Below are 22,099 nucleotides of genomic sequence, written 5' to 3' on the forward strand. Positions count from 1 at the left end.
GCTGCGGGGAGGCCTCGGCTTTCCTGCCGTGGCGGGGCACGGCCAGGCGGGGGCGCTGCGGGCGGCGGGCGAGGGCTAGGCCGGCCTCTCCTGCGGGGCCGGCTGGGGCGGGGCGCGGCGCCGCACCGCGCTTCCGCAAGTGTGGAGCTGCGGGATGGCTACGCTGCTACTGCAGCTGCTGGGGCTCGGCGTGGCGCTGGCGGCTGCCGCGCTCATTCTGGTGAGACCGTGGTGGAGTCCGGTGCTCCGGGTGTCCCTTCCGCGCTTCCCTCGCGTGCTTGGCTCCCTTGGCCTCAGATTCCCTGAAATCCTTTGAACCTTTGTTCCCCTTTGGAACCCTATTTGAGTGCCCAGAGCCTCCGCCCAGCTTTTCGGGGCTCCTGCTTCTGAACCCCCGCCTGTCACCCCTCCACGCCACTCCCCAGTCTTCTTCCTGGGGCTCCCATATGCACTGCAGCTGGAAAGAGCGGCCGATCCATAAGGCTAGGGACGATGGGTCAGCAAAAGATAGGCCCAGACGGCGTTCTATTCATTTTGGCCAGGGGTCTTTTTGTTTTGTTTTGGGTTTTTTTGCTTGAGAATCAGGCACCTTAGCGTTTTCTTTGCCATTCCTGTAGAAACGTGGCAGACCCCTTCTGATTATGTAGAAGAGGACATATTTGCCAACTAAACTCTGCCACATAGTTTGAAAAGGAGCCTGTAACTCATTCAGAAAGCAGATTCTGAAAAGCTTGCCTGTATTGAGACAGGTGGCCAGAAAGGCCTCTGCCACCTAGCCAATGTACATGTGCACATGCACAGTCTTGGAGTGGTGTAGCCAGATGACTGTCGCTGTGTGTCCGGTGAAGCCAGGCGCCCTCTCTCACTAAAATGCCTTCTTTAAAGGCTTGGAACAAATCTGAACTTTGTTGGCCACGTTCCGGGTTGTGGCCACTTTACTTTGAATCCTTTATACAGACTTAGCTGACTGTGTGTGCACGATGAGGCTGTGTGGACTGTACTAGATCCCACTGGCTTGAACGAGTAGAGGTACCCTTTATTTTACTGCAAGCATGTTGCACTTGGTGTGCAGTGCGTTGCATCTTGAAGCCTACTTTCCATCTGCCTGTTGGCATTCTTTCTCTCCGCCCACTTTTTTTTTTTTTTTTTTTTTTTTTTTTTGAGACAGGGTTTCTCTGTATAACTCTGGCTATCCTGGAACTCACTTTGTAGACCAGGCTGGCCTCGAACTCAGAAATCCGCCTGCCTCCCGAGTGCTGGGATTAAAGGCGTGCGCCACCATGCTCGGCCTCCGCCCACTTTTGAAAATAAATTTAAAACAATTCCAAATAACATTTCATCTCTAAATCATCTGCATTTATTTCTATAAGGACTTCCTTCTAAAACTTTACTGTAATAAGTTAATTCCAACCGTCTTTAAAACCTGTTATTTCTGTGTTTCCAAATACCCTGTCAATTTAAATACTCGGAGTTTGCCAGTATGGAGTTTGCCAGTGTGGATTTTTTTTTTGGTTTTGGTTTTGGTTTTTTTTCGAGATAGGGTTTCTCTGTGTAGCCCTGGCTGTCCTGGAACTCACTCTGTAGACCAAGCTGGCCTCGAACTCAGAAATTTGCCTGCCTCTGCCTTCCAAGTGCTGGGATTAAAGGTGCACACCACCACACCTGGCGCCAGTATGGATTTCACAGACGCCTTCCTAAGCATCTTTAACTTGCCCTCCACATTTCTTGTAGGATCTTGAGATTTAATTAAGTTCACGTGTGTCTTTTTGATGGGCTTTGGAGTGTTTTGTTTTGTTTTTTTTTAAATGAAAAGTCCTCAGGTACCCAATCACCAGAAACACTTTCACATATGAAAGCACACATTTTTTAAAAATGATGAGATGTTTCCCCTGACATCTTAAGAGGGTGGCCAGTTTTACTTTTGCGTTATTACAGACGTAAATTTTTCTGTCTTCATTCAGTGTAGTGATTATTCTTTCGATGCTGAAGTTTCTTTTTCACAGGTCTGAGAAATGCCTTCAAGTGACTCACCTACTTGTCCTCAAGTGACCCCCTGTACCTGTTCCCTTTCATGCAGCCCTCGTGGGTACAGATGGAATTTGCTTTCTCTATGATATGCTGTGTTAATAATACACCTTCCCACCCCAGACCTGGATTAATAGTTTTCTTAGGAGAATCGATTGCTCTTTGGAAAACTGAATTCAGAAGTCACAATCTGGACAGTAGAGCACGCCGCCATACTGTGTTTTTATTTTTATTATTTTTAAGTGTGTATGTGTGTATGCGTAAGTTTAGAAGCCAGAGAGACTTTGGGTTCCCTGGAGCTGTACTTTCAAGCAGTCAGTTGAGAGCCGCTACATTGGGTGCAGGGAACTGAACTGGGTCCTCTGCGAGAGCAGCCGGTGCTCTCAACCACTGAGCCCTCGTCTTAATTTCCATTGTGGCTGCTCCCCCGTACACACATGGTGGGGTACTAGAGAGAGTCATCAAAGCAGGATGAGTACAATTGCATACATGGGGAGCTTTGGTTTTAAAGTTCACCACTGAAAACAGTGATATAAATTAAGGGTCATTTCCCAAGCACATGGAAAAGGCACCCAGGTGTTTGTTTCTTAGTATTTATTTTTATTTTCTGTACATGAGTGCTTTGTGGGAATGTGTGTAGGTATGTGCAATGTGTGCATGCCTCAAGTCCCCAGAGGCCAGAACAGGGTGCCAGATCCCTTGGAACTGGGATTATCGATGGTTGTGAGCAGCCGTGTGGGTGCTGGGAACCAAACCTGAGTTCCTTGCAAGAAGAGCCAGAGCTCTTAACTACTGAACCATCTCTCCAGCCCCAGTAGCCGTCAAGTCTTATTTGTTACTCTAGAAGATGCTGTATTCTCAATTCTAACTAAGGATAGGTATCAGAATACATTCTTAAGCATTATGGTCCCTGCTGTGGGCTCCAAGGAACCTTTCCTTCAGAGGCTGAGTCTGTTTGGTCCTTCCCTGTTAGCTAACATACGGATCTGTCCTCTCACATATGTACTCCAGGCAGGAGGTAGTACCGTGTTATCCATTTGTAAGAGTAGACTGACTCTTAGATTTGGCATAGCAGAGGCCCAAGGAAGAAGAGGTGAAAACAAGGCCTCCTGGAGCCTTTAGTGCGTTACCAATGGGGACAAGGACAATCGTCATTTTATAAGAGGATTTTTACAAGTCTGGCTGCCATGAAACCGCAGAATCACCTCCAGGACTGTTAGAACCAAACCCGAGACTACATATCCCCCTCCCCAAATTTTGCAAATAACAATGTTCTAGAACAACAAATATTAGAACAGTGTAAGCTGTTTTTCATGTCTGCCTTTAGGTTTCCATTGTGGCGTTTATAACTGCTACAAAAATGCCACCATGTTACCAACATGAGGAAGAGAAATTCTTCCTCAATGCCAAAGGCCAGAAGGAAGCTCTCCCCAGCATCTGGGACTCGCCTACGAAACAGCTATCTGTTGTTGTGCCTTCCTACAATGAAGAGAAACGGTGTAAGTTCTATTTGAGTTTGTTTGCTAATGGGCCATTTGGGAAGAGGAGGAAGTGTGCAGTGTCTGCCCTCCCTGAGGAGTACAGAGTTGGAGCTGAGACTGAGAAAGAGGGGAAATGGAGATGGCAGGATTGAAGTTCTTAGAGAAGTAACCTGATGAGGGCCAGAAATATTCCAGGGAAGAATGGCCTGGGTGACATCTCAGGGGCTTGGGAGATGACAGATAACTTTTCCCTGTGTAAGTGGAGTGTGCTGGGGCTAGCTAACTCATTTTCAAAAGTAATCTATAATTTTTTTTTTTCCATTTAGTGCCTGTGATGATGGATGAAGCCCTGAACTACCTAGAAAAGAGACAGGTATCACACTTCTCTTTCGATGTCACATCTCTAGTCAAAACCACAATGGGTCACCAGTTACAGACCCCCCAGGCTAGGTGCACTGTAGGAGTCATTGCTCAGCCCTGGGCCGTGTATGGCTCAGCAAGCTGCTGGCTGTCAGCAAGCAGGCTCAGCATGCAGCATGCTACCTCCAGCAGCAGACAAACCAGGAAGCTGTCATTTCCCTCATGTCCCCTCCCCCAACGTTTAATTCTCTCTTGCTTGGTGACATATTATAGATTACGTGCCAGTGAATGTGTGCAGACTTATTTCTGTGATGTCTTTAAAAATAGGTGTATGTGTATGTATGTAGTCATAAATAGAGAAAGAGATCCATTAGAGGCTTTATAACATACTCTGTCAAGCTTTGATGCTCAGATGAAATCACATTGATTAAAGATATGAAATTACAGTCTTAAAAAAATTTAAAATTACCCTGATATAGCTCTCTCTTGTGAGACTATGCCGGTGCCTGGAAAACACAGAAGTGGATGCTCAGAGTCAGCTATAAGATGGAACACAGGGCCCCCAATGGAGGAGCTAGAGAAAGTACCCAAGGAGCTAAAGGGGTCTGCAACCCTATAGGTGGAACAACAATATGAACTAACCAGCACCCCCAGAGCTCGTGTCTCTAGCTGCATATGTAGCAGAAGATGGCCTAGTTGACCACCAGTGGAAAGAGAGGCCCCTTGGTCTTGCAAACTTTATATGTCTCAGTACAGGGGAACGCCAGGGCCAAGAAGTGGGAGTGGGTGGGTAGGGGAGTGGGGTGGGGAGCGTGTGGGGGACTTTTGGGGTAGCATTGGAAATGTAAATGAAGAAAATACCTAATTTAAAAAATTGTTTTAAATAATAAAAATATAATAATAGTAACACACACACAAAAAAGGAATATCAATCTCACAGAAGGCTGGTTGCCAGACTTTGAGGGTAGAGAGCAATGGGAAGATATTGGTCAAAGGGCACACACTCTCAGTTATAACACCGTCTGTTCCCACATCCCAAGTACTAAGATGGCAGGATGTGCCCTGATGCCCTGTCTGAATGGTTAGATTTTGAGGATGAAAAGTACAGTATGGTGATTATCACTGGAACCATGTTGTCTACTGAAATTGTTAGAGAATAGATAGTTCTATCATGTACACATATGTCTGTTCATGTGTGTGTTTGCGTGTGAGTAGAGGTACAACCACAGCACATGTGAAGAACAAAAACTGGGTGTGAGTCTTCACTTTCCCCTCAGTGAGATCTATTGGTCAGTGCGGTGTGCACAAGGCCTGTGAGCGCCAGGATTCTCCTGCCGTTACCTTCCGTCTGTCCACAGACACACTGGTATTACAGTGCTGTGGGGTGGCTTTATGTAGTAACCCAGAGGACCTGAACTCAGGTCCTCAAGCTTATGTGACCCAGTGAGCTACCTCCGCAGACTTCCTTTCCTGTTTTTTTTTTTTTTTATTTGAGAAGGCATCTTGCTATGGACCCACCCCCATAAAATTGCCATAAATTTCTGTGTGCCAGGTTGTCTGGCCTTCAGCTTACAATCCTCCTGCCTCAGCTTCCAGGTACTATAATTGCAGGCATGTGCCACCAATGCCTAGCTATTTCACTTTTTATTATTGTATTCGGAACCATATGGAACCAGGTAACAATTTCCAATCCTTTTATTCACTAAATGAATTCCTCCTTGTGCTCCCCCAAATCCTACCTACACAGTGGAGACTGAGCCCAGGGTGCTATAATAGACAAGTATTGAGCTTTAAAAAAAAAATATATATATATATATATATATATATAAACTAATTGATCCCTGTGACCCACCCTGTAGAAGCTGTTGCACATATGGAGGCCAGAGACCAACCTTTCCTCAGAAAGAATCCCCTGCAAGTTGTCCTGTGACCTCCATGTGTGCGCCACAGCTGTTCCCCCTCCCTCATACATGTATGTGTGCATGCCCACCCAAAGAGAGAAGGAAATTAAAATCTACTTACAAGTTTATAATCCCTATCGCGATTTTGCCAGATTATGATGTGTGCCTCTTGCTTCTCGCAGAAACATGATTGTACGTTCACGTATGAGGTGATAGTGGTTGACGATGGCAGTGAAGACCAGACGTCAAAGGTAAATGTATGCGTGCTTTTAGAACGGATGGTTGATAGAAAACCTGGAGCCGTTTAGTCCTTGTGGCTTGTTTCCACTTGTGGAGGAACCCAAAGCTGGGATCATTACTTTCCACCCCATTTTCACTTCTGTTCCTAGTAAAATGCTCTGACCAAAAAAGGGTGGGGGGGCGGATTATTTAGCTCCCAGATTCCAGTTTATCACTGCAGGAAAGTCACAGAGGTAGGAGTCAACTGGTTACATCATATCCCCAATCAAGGGCAGAGAGAAACAAATGTACCCATAATGCCTGCTTACTTGCCAACTTTCTTCAGCCATACAGCATTCAGGGCCTGGCCTAGGGAGTGGCGCCACCCACAGTGGGCCCTGCATTTCCAGTGGCAGCGGTCAAGACAGTCCCCCAGGGAAATGCCAAAGACCAACCTGACCTAGTCATTCCCACTAAGACTCTGGTCACAGAAGGGTGGGCTGAAGGTGGCAGCCCAGTCTGTGTGGCTTGTGGGATCTGAATTATTGCTCACCTTTCTGTTTACACTTGATTATGTCTACCTTAACTGACAGATAGTGATCGTGCATGTTTATAGAGCACTGTGGTGTTTAGTACATGCATCTAACATGTTCTGATCACATCAGGATAACCCATATCTTTGGTACCAGTTCTCCAAGCTAACTGTATTCTAACTTTTATGTCACCGACAGGTCGCTTTAAAATACTGCCAGAAATACGGAAGTGACAAAGTCCGGGTGATAACGCTGGTGCGGAACCGTGGGAAAGGTGGTGCTGTTAGGATGGTAATAATTTACGTTTTTGTTTAAGATGTGAAGGTATTTTAATAACCTTTTCTGCCTGCAATGCCACATAGCCAATAGTAGTATTGCGAGTTAGCGACAGTTTTAATAGCTATATGTTTGACTTGGTGAAGTCTAAGCATCATACTCTGTCATAGACAAGCTGACTCAGAAAGCGGTTGAGATGCCTGTAAGGCCTAGGCCAGAGGAGTCGTCTTCAGCCAAGACCCATCAGACAGAAAACAAATTCAACTGAAAAATGGACCCTAAAAATGCACAAAAAAGAAAATGCAGATCCCACTCCTTAAATGCCTTAGTGTAGGAACTCTTGTCTAGGTCTCCGGTCATCAGCAGAGGCCCTCGCTCTCGCCTTTCATTTCCTTTTCCTCCTGAACACAAATGACTCACCTCCACGTTCCATACACACAGGGAAGTGATGTGCTTTCCCAGAATCCCACAGGTACCTCTGTCACATCTATCTCAGGGGCCAGCCCAGTGTCACAAGGTCGTCCCGATCCCTAGGGAGGAGGAGGATTTTGGGTCCCTTATGTTTGGCTTTCCCGTTTTCTTTCCTGTTTTATTGTTGTTTAGATAGTGTCTTCCTCTGAAACTCAGGCTGGCCTTGACTCAGAGCAATCCTTCTGCCTCAGCACTGCCTCCCGAGTGCTGAGATTACAAGTTTGTGTCACTGTGCCTCCTGATCACTTTTCTTTTAACATTTTCATCCTTGACAAGATGACAGGGTTCTTTCTGAAAGGAGAAAGCCTTTAGATGTGATGTGAGGTCCTCGGGCAGATGACAAACAGTGTCTGCCACAGGAGGACGGTGAGGGCAAGTAAGGACAGATCACAAACCTTGGGATAGGGAGCATTCATTCATTCATTCATTCATTCATTCATTGATAGTTAAATAAAAGATTTAACCTGGAAAGGTGGCCCAGCAGGTAAGAGCACTGGCTGCTCTTGCAGAGGACCCAGGTTTGGTTCCCAGCACCTTTATGGTGGCTCACAACCACCTGTAGCTCCAATTCCAGGGGATCCAGCACCTCTCCTGGCCTCTGCAGGTACTATACATACAAGGCGCATATTCCATACATTTATGCAAAACACTCATACACATAAAATTAAATCTTTTTAAAAACCAGTAGCACATGTAGGAAATCATGTGTTTCATTAGACATTTTCATACATGGAGATGTAAATTAATCACAGTCTTTCTCACACACACACACACACACACACACACACACACCTCTGTTCTCCTCACTCCTCACAGTGTTCCCTCAGTGCTTTTAGACTTAACCAAGCATAGCACTTGAGAAAGTCATCAGCCGTGAGCCAGGGTAGTATTAAGTGAGCTTTAGTTCATTTGTACTGTGGTGGTGACAGGACAGAAAAGGGGAAGATGCATGGGAGATGCCACAAGTCAATGGAAGTGGGTCTGAGGGAGACAGAGACCTACTGAGGAGGCAGGTGATAGCGTTCTGTGCATGTATAGAGGAGCAAGCAGTCAGCGCCATGCTGTCAGGGCTGCTGTGCCGCTCACTCAGGCTCACAGCAGAGATCAGAGTTCATCTGCAGGTCATGTCCTTGTGAAACATGCACGTACAGTGTGGTTTGCACTAGCAACCAAACCTGCTCTTCACAAGTGTCAGACGCCGTAACAGACAGTAACAAGTGCTGGCCCTGATGTTAGCAACACCTCCTCTGCCCTGGTCAGCAGCAATTTACAATATTTAGGGCACTGTAATAAAGAAAACTAACTTCTCACCGGGCATGGTAGCGCACGCCTTTAATCCCAGCACTCGGGAGGCAGAGACAGGCGGATATCTGAGTTCAAGGCCAGCCTGGTCTACAGAGTGAGTTCCAGGACAGCCAGGGCTACACAGAGAAACCCTGTCTCGGAAAACCAAAAAAAAAAAAAAAAAAACAAAACCTAACTTCTTACCCTGCACTTCACAAGAATATGAGGCTTCAGACTCGAAGTCCTCCTTACCTCCTGAGTGGGGGATTACAGATGTGCAGAGCCGTATGCCCAGAGCGTATGTGTTATCTCTGTTTGTTTGTCTGAGGACATGTTCCTTTATGTGTTGCTCAGGTTGCCTCTGGAGTCACGTGAGCAGCATGACTACATAACTCAGGGCACATAGAAGGGCGTGATGGGTGTCGGCTTAGGAGGATTGTAAAACCTTTGCAACAGCAAATGGACAGTAGATACGTGTCGGGACACCTTATCCTCTCAGCAGTGAACGCTGGCCTCCTGCTGCCATCTTAGATGTGCTTGAATAGAATGAACTGAAGCGCCATCGAACTCAAACATAATTCTAAGCAATTTTCTTTCACCTGGAACTTTTGAATGCAGGGTGTATTCAGTTCCCGAGGAGAGAAGATCCTCATGGCAGATGCTGACGGAGCCACAAAGTTTCCAGATGTTGAGAAATTAGAAAAGGGGCTGAGTGATCTACAGCCATGGCCTGTGAGTATAAGAAAATGCTGTAAGTACGTGACAGTGTGAGGGACAGGGCTCGAGAGCAAGCCCTCAGGATTTACCTCAAGTTCAGCTTCCTTTCTTCTTGCTCCACATAGGGTCTTTCTGTGTAGAGCAAGCTGGGCAAGAGCTCAAAGACGCCCCTGCCTCTGCCTCCCAAGTGCAGGGACTAAAGCTGTGTCCAGCCATGCCCAGCAGAGTCCTCTTACTAAGTGTGACTAGCTGTCTCCAGCTATGCATATTCTGAACCCCTCAATATACTTTATAACTATAATCTTATTTTTTCAAAGTAGTTATGAAGGTGAGACGTTTACATTGAAATGGATGTGTTTATACGTGATACTTAAACATTGAAGAGAACAACTTTGTCGCTTTTTCCTCAGGAGCAAATGGCTATTGCATGTGGGTCTCGAGCTCATCTGGAGAAAGAATCGATTGCTCAGGTAAGGCTATCCCGAGCTATAGATAACAACCTGTTGACATCTGACAAGAAATGGGTCCCTATGTTTTCTCTCAGAAACGAACTTCCCTTCAACCTCATTGGAGTTTTTTATGAAAGATTAGCACATTTCAGAGTTGGTTTCTTTAAGTGTGCATAGGGCAGGTAGAGACTTCCCCTCAGGACGTACACACTCTTAGACTTGTGTTTAAGACACAGAGTATTGTTCAGTCATGGCAGACTTCTAAACCATGCTTGTCTTTTTAACAACAAAAAAAATATTTTCCAAAATTGTGAGTAAATATTCCAAAATCAGAAAAAAAAAAGCACAAACCCCGAACATTCCTGTCCCAGGCTCTTATGGTGGGTTCTATCCAGAGTATGTTTTGAGCTTTGTTCAGCATTTAAATATTCCTCGTTTCGTGTCTCTAAGGAAAACACTTAGCTGAAGACTGTCGGGCTCATGACTGTCCCTTTTAGAAAGGCTCTGGGTGGAGGCTGCTCCTGGGTACATCACACTGACAGTTGGTCAAGCACAACAGTTTGCAGGTCGTACTTATCACCTTTGGCTTTCATTTTCCTATCTTTCCGTTTCTGTTTGTCCCCTTTCTTTAGTGTGATCCTCTTATGGGGAGTTCAGTGCCCCTGGGGTTTATCAGAAGTATTGTATGTGGAAGGCACTGAGTAGGTAATGTGAGGTTCCTAAAGTGTCTTTAAGATGAGGTTTCCCACCCCTGCCTGCCTCAGAACATGCCCGGTGGTTGCAGGTGGCAGCAGCAGAGGAGGGCTCTGAGCTCCTGCCTCCTCTCCACAAGGGGCGCTGTGGTGAGAGTAGAGCCCTCAGCCTTCTCTCTAAAACTGTTACTGAGTTCCAGTTACTCTCCGGCCAAGCACATGGCTTACAGCTGTGATGTAATTCTGTTCCACTCTCCCTGTAACTCTGAAGGGAAGGTGCCCTCCTTAGCCGAGGAGACAGCTGATGTAGTGTACTCGGGGAGGCTTGCTAATCATCAGCCCAGGAGCCAGGACTCAAGTCCTTATCCTCACCCTGGTTTGCTGATGATTTAAAACCAGACCACTGCGGTGCTCATCCGCTCCGGTCCTGACCTTGTGCTCCCAGACCCAGGCCCCAGGAATCAGTAACTGCACCCATAGTGCTCAGCTTCTGCGGCACCATCCTGTTCAGTGTGCCTTCGGTCCCATGCCATCCACACTGGAGGTGCACCGGGCCAGCCTCATGTTTTAAGAGCTGTCCTCAATGTCTCAGGGATGCTAAATCATTTCTCTTCTGCCTCTGTTTTAGCGCTCTTACTTCCGTACCTTTCTTATGTACGGATTCCATTTCCTGGTGTGGTTCCTCTGTGTCAAAGGAATCAGGGACACACAGTGCGGGTTCAAATTACTGACCCGAGAAGCAGCAGCCCGGACCTTCTCGTCTCTGCACATTGAACGATGGTAGGTTTCTGACTGGAAGGTGTATCGCGTTGCCTCCCGTGGGCATCCAGACAACTGGACACAGGCTTGTCATCTCCCAACAAATATCCAGATAGAGCCAGATTGAAACGTTTGTTATATGTTCATCTAAGCACAGGCTAGAGTGTACCCTGTCTCCTTAATCTTCTTTCACCTCTTACACTCCCTTCCCGGAGGTAGGTCTCTCTCTGCAGTGTGGCCGTTAATTACTGAGCTCGTGTGTGTGTGTGTGTGTGTGTGTGTGTGTGTGTGTGTGTGTGTACTCTCTCTCAATCTCTCTCTCTCTCCCCACCCTTCCCATCTTCAAGCCTAGCCTTTTCCATTTTTTTTCTCTCCTGTGTTCATCCTTCCTATCTTCCTTCAGATCCTGTCCATTGACCCTGCCTATGTCCTTCATTGACCTTGCCTATGTCCTTCATTGACCCTGCCTATGTCCTTCAGCCCCAGGCCCATCCACTCCAGCCACAGCCTTTTCTTAAAAGAGGTCCCTACAGCTACTTCATCTTTCCCATCCTGTCCCTCTTCTGTCACACACTTGTCATTCCTGCCTCCTGAACCAGCTCTGACATTGGCCGTTAGTTTCCATGCAGCTAGGGATGGATTCCAGGGATCTTTGTAATCACACTCGACCCTCTACTGCAAACCCTGCAGTGTGACCTCCGTGACCTTCAGAGGTGACTGCTGTGTCTCCTCCCCTCCCCCAGCCCTGCACTGGCACACTGGCATCAGGACTGTGGTCCTCTCTCCTCTGAGGCATTACTTAGTCAGGTTTCCCTCCTTCAAGCATATGCTCGTGAAGGCCCGGGAATGTCACTTAGTTGGAAGGGTTCTTACAAGCACGAGGCCCTGGACTTCGCCCCTAGCTTTGGGGTGGTCTGGGGGCCTCTGGGGGAGAAGGAGTCCCTCCTGACTTGACTCACTGACCTGTTCTTCTCTAAGTAGTGCTTGATGCAGTGTCAGTGCCCGGGAAATACTGCTGAAAGGGTCCTCTTGAGAGCTAGTCACAAGTTCTGTGTAACTTGTTCCTGGTGGGCAGCTGCATAACTATGTACTAAGTGTCCATGTTTGATGTCTCTGTCACTTCTGTACATCTGTTTTCAAGGGTGTGTCATCTTCTCTAGAAATAGAATTCATGTAAACTACAGAAAAGTTCTCTTCCACTGTAGCTTCAAAATTAAAATGTGTATGTGTGTCTGTCTGTCTGTGTGTTTTAAAACCTTTATTTCCTAGATTATCATTGGTGAAATATAAAGTAGGTAGTCTTCAGGTGCAGGTGTCTGTCCTTCTAGCCCTGTACTGTCACCGTCAGTTCCCAAAGGCTTCCCCAGCATTCCAAATCCCCGACCCTGGCTGTGGCCAAGTCTCCTTGGCTCTTGCTACCTGGTTTTGTTTTCATGCCTAACGTGGTGGATCCACAGGTCTAGTTCTAGGCGAAAGGATGGATCCAAGCTAGGCATGGCTGTAACCATGTGTGTTGGGGCAGAGTGACCCTGTGGGTATACCTGTCACAACCAGAGCCTTCCAGGATAGGCTTCCATAGCTGCCAGGGCTACCCTGTTCCAGACAGGACAGGGAGGGGACAGGGACCTTTAATCAGAAAAACACCCAGGGTCCCTGGCTGAGAGGAGAGAGTGGAGAAGCAGCTGTGAGTGAGCAGAGAGCCCCTTGAGGGACCCTTTGTTATGTATGGTGAGGTGGGTGAACACACAAGGCCAGCTTCGTCTGAGGGTTTCTGAGTGGTGGCTGAAGGTCAGCACGGCTCACTTAGATGTCACGTGACCACACACTGGATATCTTCTTCTCCCTGAAGCTTCTGGTCCACTCAGTGTCAGTTATCTGACCCTCTGAGGGTCTGGCCTTCAGTTTTACATAGAAGAAGCTTCGCATGTGTCCAGGAAGCCTCAAAACCTGCCCTGGTTGGTGCCCCTACTTGTCCTCTTAGGAATAAATATCAATATATTTTCTGTTTCAGGGCATTTGATGTAGAGCTGCTGTACATAGCACAGTGTCTTCAAATCCCAATAGCAGAAGTTGCTGTCAACTGGACAGAAATTGAGGGTAAGTGTACTGTTTATGTACAGCTAGTCCTTAACTGGTCAATGCTGTAGTTATCTGAGTCCAATGTCTGGCGTTCACCCCTCTCCTTCAGCCAGGCCTCCTCTGTGTTCCATTAGATTCCCTCCTGCTGTTTTTCCAGACTCTTCTTTGAGTCTTCAGTGGGCCTCTTCTGACCCAAGGTTCCAGTAGAAGAGGTCCTCAGGCTGTGTAAGGACAGCCATCCCGGAGCTGCCACTCAGTTCCTAGTGTACTCTCTCTGCACAGTCCCTTCTCCCATGACCTCTGTCTGAGACTTCCACACAGGAGAGTCACCTCTGGCTCTTTACCCTGACGGGCTTGCTTGGCTCACAAAGGTCAGTGGCTCTCCCACCACGTGCAACCTCTCATACAATAAGGGTGTGTGTGCACGCCCAGACATCCACACGTGTAGAAAACTGCTCCACCTTTCTGCCCCAGCCCCAGCCTGACTTGTAGGTTACAGCTCTAAACTACTGTATATTTCTCCCAGGTTAATTTAATTTATTTTTACTTGCAGGTTCTAAGTTAGTTCCATTCTGGAGCTGGCTACAAATGGGCAAAGACCTGCTTTTCATCCGACTTCGGTATCTGACGGGTGCCTGGAGGCTCAAGCAAACACGGAAAGCGAGTTAGTTGCTGGCAGGGCTGGACTGCATTTTTATCCCACATGCAATTTCACTTGAAATCAAGATTTTCAATAAAGCCTCGATGGGCCTGTTCTCAGTATCTGCCTTTGTATATTCTTGAGAATTAACTGCTATGAGGAGACCACGTGATGTCTTTTTTTTTTAATATTTGTGCCATAAGTTAGATTTTTTAAAATTTATTTATTTAGCAGTCTGTATTTTGGCTCCTGTCACTTAAGGTTCTGAGATGGACACTTGGCGACCAAAGACAGAAGCAGTTTTTTTTTAAGGTACCCACACAATTTTTACAATCATGATTAAATCACAACCCTGTAACAGTCATTTAAAGATGAAGTCGGCTACGAGTTAAAATACAGGTTTACCTGTTGTCAAAGAGACTTTATTTGTGACTTGGAACACTAGGAAACTGTAATAAAGGCATGACTGAGTCTCCAGGCTCAAGGTGTCCTCTTCCTTGCTGTTCTGCTCGTCTCCTAACTTTGCCTGTGTACGCTGTGGCCCCACAGTCTTCCCATTGGGATATCTTCTCTGTGCAAAGCCTGTTTGCTCTTCATCTCTTTTCCTTTACTTTTCACTGCTGGCATCAAACCTTCTTGGCAACCCAGGCAAGACTATTCCTAAACTGTATCTCAACCACGGGAAACCCTTTATCCAAAAAGTAGTTTCTAAGGAATGATAGGTATATTTACTTAATACCAGAATTTGAGATACTGCAAAGACCAGCAAAATTATAACAAATAATAAAACAGAATTAAATTATTTCTGACATCATAGAGAAACTAAGAACAGTTTAGGTCCAGGCATGGTGATACACAACTTTAAATCCCAGCACTGGGGAGACGGAGGCATGTGGATATCTGTGTTTAAAGTCCATCTGGTTCACAGGCAAAGATCCAGGACAGCCAAGCTTAGGCAATGAAGGGAACCACGAAAAACAGAAAGCTAGTGAGGATGTAATTGAACAAGGGGGCCATGCCCCAGCCCCAGCAAGCAGCAGAACTTGCTGCTTGTGGTTCTGATCTTAAAGTCAAGAATAGAAGAAACGGATTATGGAATCTCCCTCTGTGACTAAAGAAAGCTACTGAGGCCGGGTGTGTGGTGGATGGCCCTACAGGGAGGCCCAGAGAAGCCATTATAAGAAACTGAAGGTGAAGCCTGGATTGCCCTGGAGATCCAGGAGGTTAGAGATACCAGAGCCATGGGATCCCTGCTGAGGAGAGCTGCTAACGAGTGGAATCAGCCCGAGAGAAAGAAGGGTGTTGCAGTCAACAAAGCTGAAAGGAGTTGGAGATCTGAAGATCGCGTTGACATCAGACGTGGGGATGCAGAGTTTGTCGTTGGCCCAGCTGGCTCTTGGTCTTGCCTTGGTTCAGTATTTCCTCAGTATGCTCTCTTCCCTATATGTTCTGGAACCATTATGTTTATCCTGTGCCATTGTATGTTGGAAGTATGTGATCTATTTTTGATTTTGATATTATAGGGGGTTACAGTTAAGAGACTATGAACTTCAGAAGAGACTTTGGACTTTTAAGTATTGTTGAGACTGTGATAGGCTATGGGAACTTTTGAAGTTAAACTAAAAGTATTTTGCATTATGTTATTTATGCCTACAAGCCCATGTGGTCCAGGAAATGGAATGTGGTGGTTTGAATAGGTTTGGCCCCCATGGACTCTTGTGCTTGAATGCTTGGCCCACAGCGAGTGACACTATGAGGAGGTGTGACCTTGTTGAGGTAGGTGTGGTCTTGTTGGAGGAAGTGTGTCACTGTGGAAGTGGGCTTTGAGGTCTCCTATGCTCAAGCTATGCCCAGTGTAGAGCATGTCTCCTGCTGCCTTCAGATCAAGATGTAGAATTATCAGCTCCTTCTCCAGCACCATGTCTGTCTGTGTGCTGCCATGACAATAATGAACTAAACATTTGAACTGTAATCCAGCCCCAATACAGTGTTTCTTTTGTAAGAAGAGTTGCTGTGGTCATGGTGTCTCTTCACAGCAATAAAACCCCAAGATACCACCCACCCTCCAGAGATGAAAAAATAGGAAGTCTTGTTCTGTAAGTTTTCTCTGGCATTGCGCTGGTAGGGGCACAGCCTCAGCGGGCTCACACATGGCACCCTCAGCCTTCTCTCTGGCATTAGGGCTGGGGTTCTGTGTATGACTCGTGGAGGGTTTGAGAGCACAGGTGGCCCAGCTCACACCCAGAGGTTAGAGAACAACTCTGGAGTGCGTCCTAGAGATGACAATGATGTGTCAATTCTGTGCAAGGGCTCTTCCCAGCAGAGCCATCTTTCCATACAATTCACACCAGGGGTCACATTTTGTTCACACACTTTACAGTTCCATGTGGACTCTGGCAGCGCCAGGAGGCATGCTGCTTTCTTGCCTGAGGTCTGGCCTCAGGCTGATTGGGATTTGAACTGTGTGCCAGGTGCTTTGCGTCCCAGGATCTTCAGCTGTGAGACAGAACTAATAATCTTACCTTTCTTTTTTGTTTGTTTGTTTGGTTTTGTTTTTTTTTCAAGACAGGGTTTCTCTGTGTAGCCCTGGCTGTCCTGGAACTCACTCTGTAGACCAGGCTGGCTTCGAACTCAGAAATCTGCCTGCCTCTGCTTCCCAAGTGCTGGGATTAAAGGCGTGTGCCTCCACACCTGGCCCTAACCTTACCTTTCAAGATGTGCGGATGGAAGCAGGGAGTGCCTGTGTGGCATTTGGCAAGTTCTGGGTCAGGAGGCTTGCATGGTAGACCCTCGTCTGCCCTTCATTGGTAAACCAAGACTCTTTGCTCATGTCAGTCCCTTCCTGTTTCTCTGAGGTGAGTGAGCTCCCACACATTCTTTACCCTATGTATGCAACTAGTTTGAAAGATGAGGTTTCTACTCTCAAAACTCCAGTCGGTTCTACATACCGGAGGCATTCTGGATAGTCTTTACAAGGGATATTGTGCCACCAGGCCGGCCCCTACAGGGCTGTACCCTTAGAGATGGGGAGGGGGCAGGATGTAGACTTGCATGCTTCTCTAGGTCGCTGAGATGTCATTCTGTCACATCTTCCCCATGTCCTCTCCCCACTGTGACACCTCTGGTCTTGAAGGATATGAGTTTCTCCTGCCAGATAGAGCTCACACGGATCAGTGCTCTGTGTCCACATAGTCTAGGTACCAGGTGCTCAGGGAAGTTAGCAATACTAGTTATGGAGCAAATGATGACTTTGAAGTAAAGTTCTGGGGAAGACAGGAAAGGCATAGAGTTAGGACCGTTACAGATGAAATGCAAGGGGGAGTTTATTTGCTCTGGTTTGACTCTGAAATGTCACACTATAGCCTCACACTCAAACACCTGGTCTCTAGCAGGTCGCCCAGTTTTGGGTGGTGCCAGTCAGGTTTGCTTTATTGTTGTTGTTTTTATCAACTTGACACAAGCTAGGGTCACCTGGGAAGAGAGAACCTCAGTTGACACAATGCTTGCATTAGATTGATCAGCTGGCAAGTCCATGGGGGTATTTTCTTAGTTTATGATTGATGTGGGAGGGCCCAGATCACCGTGGGTGGTGCCATGGCTAGGCAGGTAGTCAGTCCTCTTGGGTTATAGAGAAAGCAGGCTGAGCAGGCCAAGGGGAGTGAGCCAGTAAGCAACCTTCCTCCATGGCCTCTGCTTCCAATCTTGCTCCAGGTTCCTCCCTGACTGTCCTGCACGGTGGATTATAAACTGTGAGATAAAATAAACTGGTTCATCCTCAGGTTGGGCTGGGTCTGTTTTATCATAGCAATATACCTAGGAATGGGATGGAGTTGTCAGATGTACAGAGGGGCTGAGCATTTTAGGCCATCCATCTTCCTGCCAGGGCAGTGAAACCAGCTGCCTCCTCCTCTGGCTGCACAGCTCCAAGCTGCTCCACCGTTCCATCCAGCACAGTGCTTTTCCATCACGATGGATGGCGCCCTCTCAGATCAAGAGCAGAAATAAATCTTTCCTCCCTGACACCACTGCTCTTGCATTTTTGGTCACTGTGTAGAAGTGATGCAAAGAAGTGGCAGGAGGGGAAGAAGAAGAAGAAGAAGAAGAAGAAGAAGAAGAAGAAGAAGAAGAAGAAGAAGAAGAAGAAGAAGAAGTGGTGGCAGGAGGGGGTGGGCTGGGTACAGTTACAGCTGTGAGCAGAACCACTCCAAAGCTGGACCAGCTACGAGTTACAAGAGATGTATGCAAAGTGGAGGGTAGACATCAACTGATGACCGTGCTGAGTGTGAGTAAGCTTTCCGTCACTGTGACAACTGAAGCGGAGGAAAAGCTTATTTTGACTCTGAGGTTTGGCTCTGATTGGGCCCATGGAGGGAGCATGTGTCAAAGGAAGATGAGGTCACTTCATGGCCATCCAGAGAAGGAGCCAGGGTACTTATACCCTCTTCAGTTTTATGTTGCCAGTAAGGGAAACTTCTCTAACAAACCACTTCCCAACACTGCCACTCATTGGAGCCCAGGCAGGTGTGTTTCATACACAGATTTGCAGGGTACTTCGGAGCCCAGCTGTAGCACTGTGCGTCTAACAGATGTGGGCAGAAGTAGGAACAGCAAGGATGCTCACAGTCTTCCCAATTGGTATATTCTCCCAGAAAATTTTAGCTGTGCTTTTTTTTTTTTTTCAGGTCCCTAACCAAATTTATAAGGGAATTACCACCTCATCACAACTGTTGACAGTCTGGTTTCCTGTGCATTTCTGTAACACAGTGCTGTGGTGGAAGAGAATTATGTTCCTATTATATGATTAAAAAAAAAAAAACGCAGAAGAAGATAGATTAGAGAGGAGAATTTTTATAACCAGGGTGGTCAAAAGAATCCATCAGCGTGTGTTCTTCTCCAGGGCTGGTGTTTGCCCTTTCTTGAATCCCACCAGGTCTTACTGTTTTATCTCCCTAACCTTTAGGGAGTAAAGTCCAGAAAGGGCAGAGGACACACAAAGGCCCGTCCCACCCCTACCCCTTCCTACATGTCTCTTGACTTCTGTGAACTCACAGCCTCCATTGTGGAAGCTTGAGCCTGCTTAGCAGAGGTCTTCCAACAGTTTGTGCTTCTTCCGAATCTGATTGGATCACTTCTTTCTTTAATATCATTTCTGGGAGGGGGGTGGAATCCCTGAGCTGCAAGGTATCGATTCAGAGAACCTAATTAGTTTACTTGCCTCTAAATATACACAAAGCACAGCCCTCTTCCAGCCCATGGCTTGGAACGTTCCACCACCACCGGACAGTATTTCTTCTGGGGTTTCTTCCTCTCCAGGTCAATCAGAAACCTATCATAGCTCGGTTACAGCAGGGTAGATGAGCCAGGTGTAGAAAGACACTTTCGATTTGAAGTTAAAGAGGCATTTAAACTTCTGCGATCTGTTTTTACAAGCAAGGCCCTCCTAGGCTACACTTGGATGATGATGCAAAACTACCCGTGTTCCAGAAAGCGGAGGTTTGAGGATTAGAAAAAGAAGTTCAACCGAAGGACCTTCGTTTACATTTCAAAGGTGCCTTGGCCTCTTAGTGGACATTTGTGTTCTGGGGCTGACTGAGGTGGCCCTGTACCATCCTCTTCCTCTTGGAAGACCTATAAGGAGGTTTGGTGAGGGATCAAAGGCCTTCGGCATACCGGTGCCACTTTCCAAGCGGCTTTTCAGAGGCAGGCAACCTAGGAGATAGCCAGGCCACTGGGCAGGAAGGTTCCTCGTGCCCATGATGTATATCATGAGTAGATTAGGTAGCATGTATTCTACGCTGGATAAGAAATCACAACCTACATATTATAGAACTGGTTTGAAACTCTGCTTGCCACTCAGCTCGTTTAGATGTTCTTGGGCTGATGCCAGGGCCAGTCATGCCTCAGAGGAACAGACAGCCAGTAAGCGTGGCCTCCAGGGACCAGGACTCTGCGGTTCAGGAGACAGGCATGGTTGGTGGTCCTGTCTGCCTCTCCTGGAGCAAGGGGAGGGGAGGACAACCGCCCCCCTCCCTCTGCTGCCTACAGCCTGTCCAGGTGGGAAGGACATTTTCTGGGGATGACCCGGAGACTCCTCTGTCCCTGAAGGCTCTCTGCAGGCATGATGTGCAGAGCGGGCGGGTGCGCGGCGGGGCGGGGAGCGTGGCGCGGCCAGGGCGCTTGGCCCCTCCTGGCTGGGGCTGCGCGCACGGCCGCCTGGCGCCCTTCCAGCGCGGCGCACTCACGCGGGCGGCCGAGGAGGAGGCTCCAGCCTGACTGACGCCTCTGGAGCCGCTGTCTCGGTCCCGCCGCCGCCCGGCCGACCCTGCAGCTACCGCGCAACCGGAGTGCGCGGGGGGCACGCGTGGCACCTCTCGGACAGGTAAGCGCTGCCATGCCGCGGGCGTGGGCACTCGGGAGGCCCCTGAGGTCCCCAGGCGTGGGACTTGGTTCTCCGTGGAGAACCTGGGTGGTGTCTGTAGTGTGCGAGGGCTCCGCGGCATCCCAGCACCTGGGACCTATGGCGCGACGCGTGACCCGGGGCGTGGGCAGGGATGCGGGATGCGCGTGGGCCGAGTGCAGAAGGATGCACACTGTCCTGTACCCAGGGACAGGCGCCCTGGAGCTCAGCTCCGGGAAGTAGTCCTTTGCTGCAGAGCATGACAGTAAAGAGGCTAGTGTGAGTGCGTGTAAGGTAGTTATTGTGACTCTGGGGGAGATTTTAAAACTCCAGGGCACCCTTGGCTACGAAGCCTTATTTCATACTCATGTCATTTTTTTTTTCCTTCTCTGCTTACCTTTGAGGCATACACAGTGAGAAAGAGAAGAAAAAAAGTTAGGAATGTTGAGTGTCTGTAGCTGTTGGGTTGTGTTTGTCTTCTCCTGGGCCTACCATTGGGTGCCAGCGCTGCGCAGACAGGAGGGGGCGAGGTGGGGACAGATGCAGGCGACTGACTGACGCCGGCCTTGTGGGAGGCGTGTGGGGAACCTTCTTAAGGGTGGCTAATCGCTGCACTTCTTACTCCCTCCCCTCTCTCCCTCTCTCTACCATGGCAATTTAAAATGATAGTTTTGAGGTCCTCCGTTAGCGTCAGCCTATCTCTGGACTGGAACTGGTCCTCCTGAGAAATAACCTACAAATGAAGTGGATCTCCTTTTGGAAGCAAATTGTATGTAATTCGGTCAAATGCACAGCCACAGAACACTAGGAATCATTTTTACTTTTATGGCTTGCTGACGACGTTCTGTAAAAATGTAATTAGCAACGGGAGTGGAGAATAACGGTAGTCTTCGGCCCTTTAAATCATTGCCGCTTCCTAGGCCACTCCTCGGGAGGATTTGTGGTTGTGAAATGTGCTAGCATGCCTGTCAATGAGAAGGAATGCCTTCGGATGTTTACACTTAAAAAACTATTCATTTATATTTTAAAAAGGAAATAAAAATTCAGCCCTAGCACACTCTCTAGCAAACGACCAGGATTCAATGCTCTGCCTTTAGAAAGCCAGGAACATGAGTTTAGATCTGTGGTTGATTATCCAAGGACATCACAGTTAAGAAACCGGTGTGGTAGTTTATAAATAAGGAACCTTTAAAATATGCTAAGATTATCAAGGTGTCAAGTATTTCTGAAAACAGACTCCTTGGTGACAAGGCAGCTTCCTGCAAGCCAGCCTTTTCTGAGTCTTTCCTGACACTGAGGCCCCCCACTTTTATGCTTGAGTGGTTGGCTTTGTCGGGTTGCTCCCCTCTCCTCCCCTCACCCCCCTACCCCCACCCAGTTTGAGCTATGCTTTGGAGAATGTTTGCCTAGTCTGGATCCAGCAAGCTCACTTACCAGTGGAGTTGTCTAAAAATCAGAGACAAATTAAAGTTAACCTTAAGCACTTGTCAAGTCTTTTAAAGTCAGCATGAGGCACTTGGTGTTTTCTTTATCAAATATTTCTTTTGCTTTTACTGACATATTCCCCAGCTAATGGGCAAATCAGAAAATATTCACTGGTATAAACTTCTGTGTCTCTGATACCCTAAGATGTAGGAAGAAAAAGAAGAAACATTTCTATTATAGGAAACGTCACCCCAGATATCTAAGCATTGAATAAATGGTAAATTTGTGTATCTTTTCTGGCCAGGTGGCCAAATTGGAGGAGGAGGAGAAAAAAAAAATCAAAGAAATTATTCTTTCGTATGAATAAAAGAATTCAATATCAGTTTTACAA

General features: G+C 47.4%; 2 protein-coding genes across 4 annotated transcripts in view; both read left to right on the forward strand.

The window, feature by feature from the left end:
- The first annotated feature begins 109 nt into the window (after positions 1-109).
- Positions 110-14,366, forward strand: Alg5 (asparagine-linked glycosylation 5 (dolichyl-phosphate beta-glucosyltransferase)). Its single transcript, NM_025442.3, has 10 exons — positions 110-220; positions 3,353-3,524; positions 3,833-3,879; positions 5,950-6,018; positions 6,718-6,810; positions 9,169-9,282; positions 9,678-9,737; positions 11,037-11,188; positions 13,179-13,264; positions 13,800-14,366. The coding sequence occupies exons 1-10, from the start codon at positions 155-157 to the stop codon at positions 13,913-13,915; spliced, it is 975 nt and encodes a 324-aa protein (NP_079718.1). The 5' UTR covers positions 110-154; the 3' UTR covers positions 13,916-14,366.
- A 5,659-nt stretch (positions 14,367-20,025) lies between these two features.
- Smad9 (SMAD family member 9) overlaps positions 20,026-22,099 on the forward strand; it is a 46,208-nt gene continuing 44,134 nt past the window's right edge. For 2 of the 3 annotated variants that reach the window (XM_006501728.3, XM_006501729.3), the window contains exon 1: positions 20,026-20,265. The gene's annotated coding sequence lies outside the window, so the exon portion shown is untranslated. The remainder of the gene's footprint in view (positions 20,266-22,099) is intronic. The other variant, NM_019483.5, reaches the window with a different exon arrangement.

Source organism: Mus musculus, chromosome 3, assembly GCF_000001635.26.
Source record: "Mus musculus strain C57BL/6J chromosome 3, GRCm38.p6 C57BL/6J".
Lineage (NCBI taxonomy): Eukaryota > Metazoa > Chordata > Mammalia > Rodentia > Muridae > Mus > Mus musculus.

Bases quoted from the DNA above. Each gene is read 5' to 3' on its own strand.
- Alg5 (NM_025442.3), top strand. From the start codon at position 155: ATGGCTACGCTGCTACTGCAGCTGCTGGGGCTCGGCGTGGCGCTGGCG. The intron at 3,880-5,949 runs GTATCACACTTC...TGCTTCTCGCAG, and splicing joins ACTACCTAGAAAAGAGACAG to AAACATGATTGTACGTTCAC. The intron at 6,811-9,168 runs GTAATAATTTAC...TTTTGAATGCAG, and splicing joins AAGGTGGTGCTGTTAGGATG to GGTGTATTCAGTTCCCGAGG.